Genomic DNA, 12,289 nt, shown 5'->3' with positions numbered 1-12,289 from the left:
GAAGACACCAGGTGTGTAGACCCAAGAGGGACAACGCGGGTATACAAGGAAGGGATTGCCCAAGGTCACTAAGGTAGCATAAAGTATCACTAGCCCCACTAATCCCCCTAAAAGATTCAACAAATCATCCTTACCATTCAGTTCCCGTTAAATCATACATTTTAGTGACTTGGACGTGATGACTAAGCAGATCCAATCAACCCTCTCATTCATTTCTGAATCAACAAATTTAAGACTCCTATCCATAATCAGTGTCATTAGAACCTCATTCCAAAGTCCCATGGTTCACAATTTAATCACCCAGCATTTACCTAGATAAAATATTATTAGTGGAATGACCAGGGGAAATTAGCATGCTACGATGATGCAAGGTGTGGTTCCAAAAAGTCTGCACTCTGATTGTCCAGGGCACGACGAGTCAGTGGCCAACCTCTTAAATGACTCTCCATTTGTGTTTCCTCGCAACAAACTGGCAGTTTGATTTATCTGAAATGTCACAAGGAATCACGCCAGCTGCTTGTATTTGCAGGGGTTCCTTCACATAAGCTATTGTAAACTCTTCCTTTAAAAATAAATAGAATTTTCAAGAGCGCACTGTTGATGTCATCCTTTACTTTGCAAGTAAGGACAGTAACTGGCCAACACTATCTTAATGTTTATTCTCAGTCATTCTCAGCCAAAAGCATTATAAATTAGTTGCAAAAGGTTCTAGTGACCAGTGTGCCAATGTCTTCAGTTTGGATGCAGCTGCTCTGCCAGCTCAGAAACACAACAAAGGAAGCAGGTGCTGCAGCAGCACCTTTTCACCTTGGCTGAAAACATAAAAAACAGAAACGTACCAAAGGGACCAAAGTAAAGCCAGCATCCTCATCCAACTGTCATTTTGTGATTTCATATATAACTCCAGCTATTATGCTGAATAAATTTTTTGTCTCACATCTTTTTTAAAATTTTTATTTATTATTTTTATTTTATGTGTATGTGTGTATTGCCTGCATGTAGGTAAGTGCACCTGTGTCATGCAATGCCCATGGAGGTCAGAAGAGGCCGTCGGATCCCTTGGGGCTGGAGTTACGGACAGTTGTTAGCTGCCATGTGAGTGCTGGGATTCAAACCCTGGTCTTCTGCGAGAACAACCAGTGTTCTTAACCGCTGAGCCATCTCTCCAGCCTTTGTCTTACATCTTATTCCCATCTAGACAAGCTAAGCTTCCCAGAAGAAAAATACAGTCTGCAAATATAAGCTATGCATTCTTCTAACAGGACAGGCAACCACTTTTCCAATGGTGCCCTCAATCAGATGGAAAGTGAAGGCATATGTGTGAATGACTCAGCGAGTGATTCACTTTGGGGAAGGGGCAGGGTGGGGAAGGCGAAGCCCACACGCGCCTTCCTGAAATTGCCCAATGAGCCACAGTTTCTTATAGAAGGACATGATTCTACCACTGTCCTCTTCCAAACCTGAACTCAATGATTTCGATTTAAAACACTTGCTTTCTCATGACGCAGGCTCTTTCCTTTTGAAAGTTACCATTCCATGGATAAGTGAACCAAACCGATATCCAATTTTTAAAAATTATTTTCAAAAAGATGACATTAAGAACTACTGCCCATGGAAGTCAAGGCTGGTGAGAGCTGGGTGCTGTGTGGGAGGACAACTTCTTCTTTTCACTTCTGCACTGACACCAACCTTTCACACCAGAAGGCATGATCCAGTGCTGAGACTCACGACTAGGAGTCAGGAGGACATGCATACTTTGTGAAATCAACTGTGGACTTAGCTGATGAATCCTTGATTACTCAGACCTTACCTCTACACCCAAAAATGTAACCCAAAATCCAACCAAAAGGCCAATCCTAGACCAACCGTGCTTAGACATGAGCTCGGTGAAGACGCAGCGAGGAAAACGAGACAACAGTGTGAAGACAGTTCTAGGGGAAAGAAAAGAACAAATCCCATCTTCACTCTTAACGCCAGGGTTAATTTTACAAAGACAAACATGAAACTTGAAACATCGGGCATTAGGAAAACACTTTAAAACAACCTATAAATACTTAAACAAAGACTAATGTCACTATTTCTTTCTCCACTATTCATCTTACCTTCAACCAGTCCTAAGTAGAGATTCAGAAAGAATACCTACTTAGCATCACCCTAATGTCAACTGCCTTTTATACTACCTTTTTGAAAAAGTTTTAATTTTTTTATATGTTTAGTGTTTTCGTGCATGTATGTAAGTGTACCACATGTGTGCAATGCCCATGGAGGCCAGAAGAGGCCATTGGATCCCCTGGAACTGGAGTTATAAGCAGTTATTACTTGCCATTGGGTGCCAAGAACCGAACCCGGATCCTCTGCAAGAGCAGCATGTGCTGTTAACCACTGAGCCATCTCTCCAGCCCTATTAGCTTTTATTTTCATAGGAACCCTGTAAGGCGGTTATTTTACTTAGGAGAGCACTGAAGTTCAGAAAGGCCACAAGGCTAGGAGTGGTAGCACTAAGCTGTGTCCCTCATGTCAGGCATTCAGCACTTCCTCCACAGTGCCCTCCCTGACCATCTAATAAAGTCTGCTTCTTTCTCAGTCACATTCCACCAAAAACACCGTGTTTAGTTTTCACAGCATTTACCAAAAATTACCTTGCTCATTTCTTTCATTCATTATTAACTCAGAGGTCTCTACCTTCAAAATGGAAGCCTCAGGCTAGCAGAAACCCTGACCATCTAATTTACATTTGATTCCCTACAGCAAGCAAGAGCCTGACACAGTAGAAAATGCTTAATAAATAACTGGAAGAAGGGGAGGGTAAGAAGAAAAACAAATACTTCCAAGTCCTTCTGACCTCAGAGTCAGGCTTCTGCTTAAAGTGATTGAGGGGAGGTTTGGAGAGCATGCAATAGGGGCCTCGTGATGTTCATGTATCATTTTAAGCCCTGTGAATCTTTTTTCTGACCATTATCTCTTCTCTCCCAAAGCACTATTCCATTTAGCCTACCCTGACTCAACTTCCAGCTCAGATGGAAAAAACACCAATGAACTCAAACTTGTTATGCCAGACCACACCATCCAGTGCTTGAGAAGTACCAGGGCATGTAGGTGGAAGATAAGAGGCTCATCATCCCAAACTGCAAGACAGGGGTCTCAAGAGAACACTTTGAAGAGATAGCCCTTTATCATCCATAGCGATGGACAGGACACTGGCGGGAACAATGAGGCAAAGAAACAAGGACGCCATGCTTCAGAAACAGCCTGGAGAATGGGTTTAGCAACAAGAAACCAAAGCAGGCCTTCATAATGCTGGGGAGGTGGGTGTCCAACAGAAAGCCCAGCCCTTCTGGAGGGTCTTCGTACCCTTGTCTGTCTCAATGGAGGTGCTGACTTTATGTCTTGATGTAACTCCCTTCTTCCTATTACACATTATATAGACACAGAAAACCCTCTTAAGAAACTGCAAATTTGCCTTTATGATACCAAAAACTTGTGATTATCACATTTAAAATCTCTAGCCTGCCTTCTCCATTATTTCCTCCAAATAATCCATACTTAGAGTGTGGTCAAACATATTTTTATGATTTACTTTAATTACATAAATCTAACAATAAAGCACATTTTATATTTAACATTCATACAAGCACACACACAAAAACAAATGAAACTCTTTCTTGTTGTCCTTGAAAGATGACCAAAAAAAGAATAGTAGGCAGGGATTTTTTTTCCTATTATTTATCCTAATACTGCCAGTTCTGAAACAAAGCAGTTGGAAAGAGAAATTTAGTAACTTTGATTTGTCCCAAGATACATTTTTTTACACTGAGGTCCTATTCCTGACAGTAAGTACATGTGACCTGTTCTAAAAAAAGGCTATTTTCCACTTCTTGCACAACTGGAGCAGATATAAACATCAGCTTGTGCAAACTGCACTGAAGAACTCAAAGGGAACTAAACATACATACACTTAAAGAAACCCTATAAATAGCAGTAGTGGGGAAGAGGAAATCTCCAATAACGTGCAAAACCAACACTTAGAAGCCACTTTAATCAAGTCCTTAATCATAGACAAAACTAATCTGCATAATAAGACTGCAACATCTGCCAGGTTAAGGTACCCAGTCTTGTCTTTTTTGCTTCTGATATATGATTCTACATGAGTTGAAATAGTGTTAAGATGAGGGGAAAATGCTATGGTACAGTTCTACTAGAAAAGAAAGAACAGGTATCATTTGCTAAAAGTAATAGGTTCGGGACTGGAGAGATGGCTCAGTGATTAAGAGCACTTGCTGCTTTTGCAGAGGACACAGGTTGGGTTCCCAGCACCCACATAGCAGCTAACAACCATCCGTAACTCCAGTTCCAGGGATCCAACATCCTTTTTCTGGCATCCATGGGTATTGCATGTATCTGGTACACTCACATACATGTAGGCAAAATACTCATGCACATAAAATAAAAATAAATTTTAAAAATTAGAATAGGTGCTATGCTAAGAACAGTTATATCTTTTTGCCTCAGTTTAAAAACTTGTACCAACTTCAAAAGGATGAAGTCTATTTTATAGGTAATGAACTGAAACTCCATGAGATGAAGTATTTTGAACCCTTATGCACTGGCTGAGTGGCAAAGTCATGGTCACAAAAGTACAGTGGCTTCGAAAACCTGCCTACCTCTATCCGGCCTCTTTGCTACCCCTTCAAGACCAAGCCCTCCATGCCTTCTCAATCCTTCTCAGCTGTTTATTGCTTCACTTTGAAGATCAAACTCAAATATACCCAGTAATCCACAAAACTGCTGCCCTACTCCAGACCAATTCTGCTTCCTCTAATGAATTCCTATTGCTGGTACCCACCTGCTCACAGGGATCATGCTCTGCCTTGTATGATCACCTGCCCCTCACCCCACTGGGAGTTCTGGACAAGGGACACTGTGGTGCAGCTTTGGATTCTGCACAGTCCACTGCCTTGCATAGCACAGTGCAGACTAGTTGACAAGAGTCCAAGGTACAACTAGACCACCTCAATTTAAATCTCTGCCCTATCTAGTACTTGGTATGCCTCAATTTCCCTCTCTATAAAAAAAGATCATAAAAATACAGATGTCCAAGGCTAAAGCAAGAATTAACTGAGTCACTACAAGTGAAATATTCACAATAATGCATAGGATACACATGAGATGAGATAATTTTAACATTCTAATTAGTATCAATATTGTATTTAGTTCTTACCACCTCATAGTTTTTGCAAAGATATTAAGTACATTTTATGCATGTGAAAACACTTAGAACCAGGATTAGCATATGGTTCATACTAAATACATTAGCCATCATTACTGGCCATAATTTCTGTGTCCTCAGATTCCAAAATACATGCTGATTATGAATCTTTATGTACCTGCTGATATTGCACTTGCACATAACCAGCATAAAGAAATTGTTATCAAATGGATCAAAAAACAAATTCTAAAAATAAATTTCTGAACAGTTTGTTAGAAGGAAAGCAAAAATGAATTTGTTAAGATTGAGGAAGTTCTATTACATAACACTTGCCTTAGAGAAATGAGCCTCAGTCCACTAAATAAAAACAGATTCCAGAATGTCAAAACTCACTAAGTAAGAGAGAAAACAAGAGCCACATCTACTAGCATTTGCTGAGTGATAACTACGTGCCAGCACCATCCCCAAAGTCAATGTCACAGCTAATTTTCTTAAGATCTCTGGGAAGAAGGCTGCTATTTGCTAGATAAGGAAACTAAATTAGAGGTCACCAAGCCTGCCCAAGGTCACCCACCTAGTTAGGGAGACACACAAAGCCAGAACAAGGCTTTCACTCTCTACGTTAATGGTCCCCTGCAGATTGGGCAGATCAGAGAAATCAAGAAAAATTCTAGAAACAAACACACAAAAAAGATTGACGGTTTAGTTTTGCCAAGAATGGATTCTCATTTTAGGAAATAAAAAGGCATTTTTAAAGGTTTGTTTTAATTATGTGTATACATGTGTGTCTGTGTTTGGGTATGTGCATTTGAGTACAAGTACCCATGAATGCAGGTGCCCACAGAAGTCAGACAGCATGCTCTTAACCAATGAGCCATCTCTCTAGCCCCCCAAAAGGGCATTTTCAATATGAAAACAAAGAGAAAATCTCCAAATAAATCCAAGAAATAACAGTGCCTTGAGTGTGTGTGTGTGTGTGTGTGTGTATGAGAAAGAGAGAGAGAGAGAGAAACTGTCTTTTCACTTCACTGCATGCTTTGCCAACTTTACACACCTCTTTGACTCCCCATTTGGCTACCGTGCATCCCATCTTGCCCTGACTAACCTAACACTCACATTCCCATCTCTTAATTTTTAGGAAATTGAGTAACAGCTGTCTGAGACAGAACTAAAATTTGCAGGAGAAACGAATCCCATGAAGACAGTTCTGAAGTCTGCCCGAAAAAGAGCATCAACAGCTACAGAGCAACAGACTTCGGCAGAGTCAACACATCCAAAGGACAGTGGCCCACACTGCTAGGTTCTGAAATGTCACTGCTTTTCAGTCCAATAGACCTTCAGACTCTCAGAGCTCACTGACAGTTCCACATTTGTTTCTTAGGCATGACTTGCCAGAGTGTAAATTCTCGGTTCACCGTGACACTTTCTTCTGCCACTCCATATACAGAACTCATTACTTGGAAAGCACACCCTTCTTCATGAGACCCTTCTCGTAGTGTGTCCCTTCCTTCTACACAGCCTCACCAGTCAGTGTGGCAGCCAAGGTAGGATTCGCAGAAGCTAAGTTCAGCAACATCACATTCCTAACGTCAACATCTAGGTTAAGAATGAAGTATGTCTCTCCTTAAAAAATATTGGAATCTATGAGCTGAGCCACAGTGAAGAATATGGAAATTGACCTTTGAAGGAAACCTGGTTGGAACCTATTTTGAGAGAAACACAAGGTTGAGTGCAAAACCAAAAACTAAACCCCTTACCTTGAATGGCATCCTGAAGGAGGAAGCCACATGCATTCAACAAATACTTAGCACCAGGAATCATTCTAGGCCAGTGGCTCTGAGGCAGGGTTACAGAGCAAATGACAAGATGTGGATATATTTCTGGTTGTTACACGTGGTGGTGGGAGGCTATTCTAATCTCGAGCAAGAGGAGGCCAGGGGTGTCACTAAGCATTCTCCAATACAATAGACAGCCCTTCACCAAAAGGAATCATCTAGCCCAGTACATCAAGAACACTGAGGTTGAGTAACTCCATTCTGGACTTTGGGGACTCCAGAGTCGACAAGCTACAGAAAGAAATCCTTGCCACCTTAGAGCCTGAGATTTGGTATAGAGATACATATAACCGACATAATGTATTAGTAAATTATATTGTAAGTTGTAACAATATTGTTGTAGAACAAACAACTGATAAGGGAGACTGAGAATTTAGGGGAGTAATTGTTAATTGTGAACACCATGGTCACAATAGGTCATACTCAGTGTGATGGGAATCATGGGAATATGGGAATGGCATTTAAATGGAGACTAGGAGTTGATGAGGTAGTAAGTATGCTGGCTGTCTGGGCAAAGGATGGTTCAGGCAGAGGCAAGTGCCCTGAGGTAGAAGGGCTATCCCAAGAATAGTGAGGACAGAGAAGTGTCGAGATAAGGTCAGAGCTGACAGGCAGTCTGGCCACATGGACTGTCTCGGGCCATGTGAAGGACTAAGAAAAAAATAGGAGCCATGGAGGGCTTTGATGAGAGGATGGCATGCACTAACTTCAGTTTTAACATCAGGCCAGATAATTCTTTCTCTTGGGAGCTGTCTTGTGTATTGTAAAATGGCCAGCAGCATCCTGGGCCTCTAACTGCTGGAGGTCAATCAGTGTCTCCTTAAGGTGATGATCAAGTGTCTCCAGAGGGAGACAGATTTGTTCTTTGACTGAAAATTAGGTTTGTTTGCTTTTTATTTCTGTTTGTCTGTGTGCATATGTGTTCATGTGTGTGTTACAAGCACATGTGTGTGCATGCACATACATATGGAAGCTAGGTTTACCTCAGGTATTTTCCTCAATCACTCTCTACCTTGTTTTTTGAGACAGGGTCTTTCACTTTTCTCAGGAACTATGCAATTCAGATAGGCTAGCTTGCCAGGAAGCCCCAAGGATCTGCTTACTGTCTCCGCCTCCCCAGTCCTTTTTTATGTGGGCTTTAGGGATTGAACTCGGGTCCTGTTGCTTGTGCAGCAAACATCAGGAAAAAAGAAAAGAAAAGAAAAGAAAAGAAAAGTAGCCTAACAATAACATTGGGCAAAAGAAAAGAAAAGAAAAGAAAAGAAAAGAAAAGAAAAGAAAAGAAAATCAGCCTAACAATAACATTGGGTTGCTAAATGGAAAGTCTACTGAAAGTGGCCAAGGGTAGAAGGCAGTAGCTCAGTTAAGAGTCTAGTGCAACAACCTGAGCAAGGACTGACACTGACATGGCCAAAGGCACAGCAGAGGAGTCTGCAAGAAATGGGCAAACTCTGGAGCAATCTACATAATACAGTGGACAGATGACCTGCTACAGGAGTCTGCAGCTTTTCATTGCAACTTCTTCCCAGTTAGGACTTAGGAGCTATCCCAGCAAAGACTTGGGATACAAAGCCAGGAGAAGGCCCTAAACAACATGTGGCCCTTCTAAAGCCACACAACAGATGTCGATGGCAACACCTTAAACTGTGGAAAACAGTATAAGGAAACATTGCTAACTTCATATACTTATTCACAGATTTTATTTCACTGGTTTATTTCCAAAAGCATGTGTCTGCTCCACACACAAGTTTTACAGCAACTTTTTAAATTTAGTCTTCCTTTTCTGTACTGGCTCTGCCCTACACCTGCTTCTATCATCAATGTGTGAAGCCATGTCTTCCCACATACCCACATTTTTCCTTACACAAATTTCCTAGTTAGCTACAGAGGATATGTACCCTTGCAAGTCTTTTTTTTTTTTTCTGACTTTTGACAAAGAACAGGCCCAAATCCTTCCACAAGCGTGTGGGGGCACTCATTTGACTTTTTTCTAATGGTGTTTTTCTTACTCCCTCAAATTCATTTAATGTTATGTATCAGCTACCATCAAAAATGTTCCAAACAGTCCAGTTAATTCATTTCTTTCAGTATCTCTCTCTCTCTCTCTCTCTCTCTCTCTCTCTCTCTCATTCTGGTCAAGTAAGCATTTACTTATAGAAGCAAAAGCAGGCACTACTCAGTAAAACACTGGTCCCTTCAGCCACATGCAGATCAAGTCCCAATGAGCACAACCAACAATGCCCCCTACACAATATCACTCAAAGCCCCCACCACACACAGTCTACAATCACATACAAAATAACAAAATAACCATTATGAAAAGAAGCCATGAGCGAAAGGCTGACTTTATGCATCTCACTGCTAACACATTTCCTTCCACTTCACAATAAGCAGTGTAAAATGCTGCTTTAGCAAGGGCCGGTCAGGAGGTTCTGCTCTTTCCAGACTTTCTTCCCCAAGCTGCCCAGCCCTGAAGGAAAACTAACCTGGCTCCCCATTCCAGCTGCCTCCATCTCTCCCTAAGCAAGAATTGTACCTCACTCCTGCCTCCTACTCTTTCATTCTCCCTGAGGGCTGGACCCTCCCTGAAACCCCTCTGCCAGGGGCCCTAGTCACCGTGAGGATACTCCCAATCACAGCCTTATCTCACAATTGAAAGGGGTGGGAATCGGGCCTTTTTGGCTACCACAGATTCCAGTGACCACCCCCTTCTTTACAAACACTGCAAATAGGAAGTGCACGGTGGACCAGAGAGAGCAAAGACCAAGAGAAATATACCCAAACCAGTCCTGCCAGGCAAGTAACAACGAACTAAAGCTCAGAGAAAAGGGTACTAGAGGTGTGCAAAGGGGTGGGAGCTATCAGATCCGAGGGCTCCTTCTCTCTGGTACTAGTTTTTGAAGCGCCGGGCGAAATTAAACACGTGTCTCTGTGAAGAGGCCACCCCCAGCAAACCCCAGGCCCCAGGGCTTTTTTCTTGCTTTGGCTCGGGACAGTTTGCCCTACAGAAGGAGACAGGCTCACCCGCTGCCCCCACCCCCATCCCCTTCCAGACTGGGGTGCTGCCCACGGACAGGTGGAAGGCGGAGCCCAAAGGAACCGCACCTGGAGGCCGACGCCAGTGGTTCTCCGGGAGGAGCTGGACTCCTAGAAGACTCCAGCCAAGTTCTTTGCTTCCCTGGAGCGTCGGGTGCAAGCTCACTTTCTCCGAGCCCACAGTCCGCTAGGATCTTCAGGAAAAACTTTCCCCATCACACCTGGTCAGCCTCCCTGCGCCTCCGACCCCACCTCCCGCCTTAGCTCCCCAGCCCCCATCCAGTCTCAGCAGCTGCCATCTACATCCGAGGGTCCCTGCGCCTGGATGGGCCGTCCCCACGGACCCGCGGTGTCCCCAGAGTGCCGCTGTCGGACACCGGGGAGCGAGACCCCGGCGGCCAGGGGCCAGGTCCCCCGCGCCCCAGAGCAAGGGCACCGGGTCCTTGTCCCAGCGCTCGCAAGACCTGCTGTCCTCGCCCCAGCGTGGCAGACGCGCGGTCCGCGGGCCTCCCGCCGCGCCTTCCTCCAGCTGTCACCACTCACCTGCTCTTCAGAGGTTGACTTTTGAGTTCGTAATAGGTTTTGGGTTCTTCGTGAAACTCCTCCCCGACTTCGAAATCCGGCACGATCCCGGATTCGGACTGCATGGCTCCTGCCTACCTGCCTTTCACTGCTCGGAAGTGGGAGTCGAACCCGGGCCCCGGACGAAGGTGACCAGGCCTGGTTCCCCGAGCCGTGCGCCCAGCGCGGAACCCCACTCAGCCCTCTAGCCCGCGCGCTGCTGCCTGCCCCAGAGCTGAGAGTTTACACTCGCACCCCGGCGGGAGGGGCCGGCCCCTGTGCCGCCTGGGATTTGTAGTTCCTATCTGGCTGAGCACCCCGACTCTCTAAAGCAGCTGCTCCAGAGAACACTACAACTTCCAGAAGGCTAAGCGGGGAAGAGGCAACGTGGTGGACACCGCTAGTGCAACTCCTGTTTGGATTCATTGTCAATGTCAGCAGCTCCTCTCTTGTCTCTCTTACTTGCCTCAAGGGTACAGACTTGGCTGTTTAATATTAATTAATAAGAATGGACTCGGCTTGCTGTTCTACTGCCTCTTCTCCCCACCGGTTCAGACATTTCGAGAGCACCCGGAGTCTTCATTTTAAAAATAAAATACTAAAGGATTTTGGCACCAGAAAGTTTCTGCATTCAAGACAGTCTTTAAAACGCTTCTATCAGCCTCCATGCTTCTCTGGGCTGCTGGGACACATCAACTTGTCCTCGAATTGAAATAGAGTGTTGGATCCTTCCTTCCCCCTCGTAATGAAAACATTATTGGAGAAGTTCTTGTGCGATCTTTTTCTGGAGCTAGCTCTCTGGGCTCTTACAATACTTGTCATCAGCTGAACGGCTCCCTTCCTTTTATCCAACTAGCCATGTGTAATCTAAAGCAGCACTTGAAGGATTCCGTTAATTTTAAAAGGCACCAAGTTACCAAACAGCGTTGCCACCGTCTGCTTTCAATTTCTCAGTTGGCTAAGAGTTCAAATGAGATTGTTCTAACTGTGCAAGCAGTTACTGAGCCCCTTCCCAGCTTCTCAACATTCGCCTAGGTAACAGAATAAATTATTCTGTTTTAGCTCATTTGTATTTCCAGACCTGTGTTCCGATTAGGTCTAATAGATGTCTTCCTTTTATTTAAAAAGAAAGAAGTGCTTTGAGACATCAGATTTAAGGCTGGCATTTGAAGATAGTCGAAATCCCTAGTTCTTCTAAGAAATCCTGTGAAATCATAGCCATGTTATATGATTCCTACAAGCCTCGCTTTCTTCATCTATAAAGGAAGGAAACCTGTTTGAGATGGTGTTACAAGGTCAAAAGTAAGAAAAATTGGCCTGGTGTGGTGGCTTTAACTCCAGCAGAAGCAGGCAGATCTCTGTGAGTTCAAGGCCAACCTAGTCAACATAGCAAGTCCCAGGCCATCCAGAGCTACATAGTGACAACCTGTCTCAAATAAATAAATTTAATTTAATTAAATAAGAAAAATTGACAAGCAATGTATATAAGCTGTTGGGTAGGAAAAATGGCTCAAATAGTAAATATGTTTGTCACAAAGCCTTACAATCTGAGTTTGATCCCCAGGACCCACATGTGGGAGGAGAGAACCACTAACATCTGGCCCAAAAGTAGCCCTCTGCCCTCCACACGTGGACATGTGCCCCTTATGCA

General features: G+C 43.7%; 1 protein-coding gene across 5 annotated transcripts in view; it reads right to left on the bottom strand.

The window, feature by feature from the left end:
• The window catches only part of Mitf (melanocyte inducing transcription factor), a 232,065-nt gene extending 221,188 nt beyond the window's left edge, over positions 1 to 10,877 (bottom strand). For all 5 annotated transcript variants that reach the window (XM_017796629.2, XM_017796630.2, XM_029560649.1 and 2 more), the window contains exon 1: positions 10,621 to 10,877. In XM_017796629.2, the coding sequence (XP_017652118.1) occupies positions 10,621 to 10,724 (104 nt within the window). In that variant the 5' untranslated portion in view covers positions 10,725 to 10,877. The remainder of the gene's footprint in view (positions 1 to 10,620) is intronic.
• Positions 10,878 to 12,289: the final 1,412 nt, after the last annotated feature.

This window comes from Nannospalax galili, unplaced genomic scaffold (genome assembly GCF_000622305.1).
Source record: "Nannospalax galili isolate Female #2095 unplaced genomic scaffold, S.galili_v1.0 scaffold1051, whole genome shotgun sequence".
In the NCBI taxonomy this organism is placed as follows: Eukaryota; Metazoa; Chordata; class Mammalia; order Rodentia; family Spalacidae; genus Nannospalax; species Nannospalax galili.
Note: the sequence above shows the minus strand (reverse complement) of the source record. Positions and strands in the feature narration are given on the sequence as shown.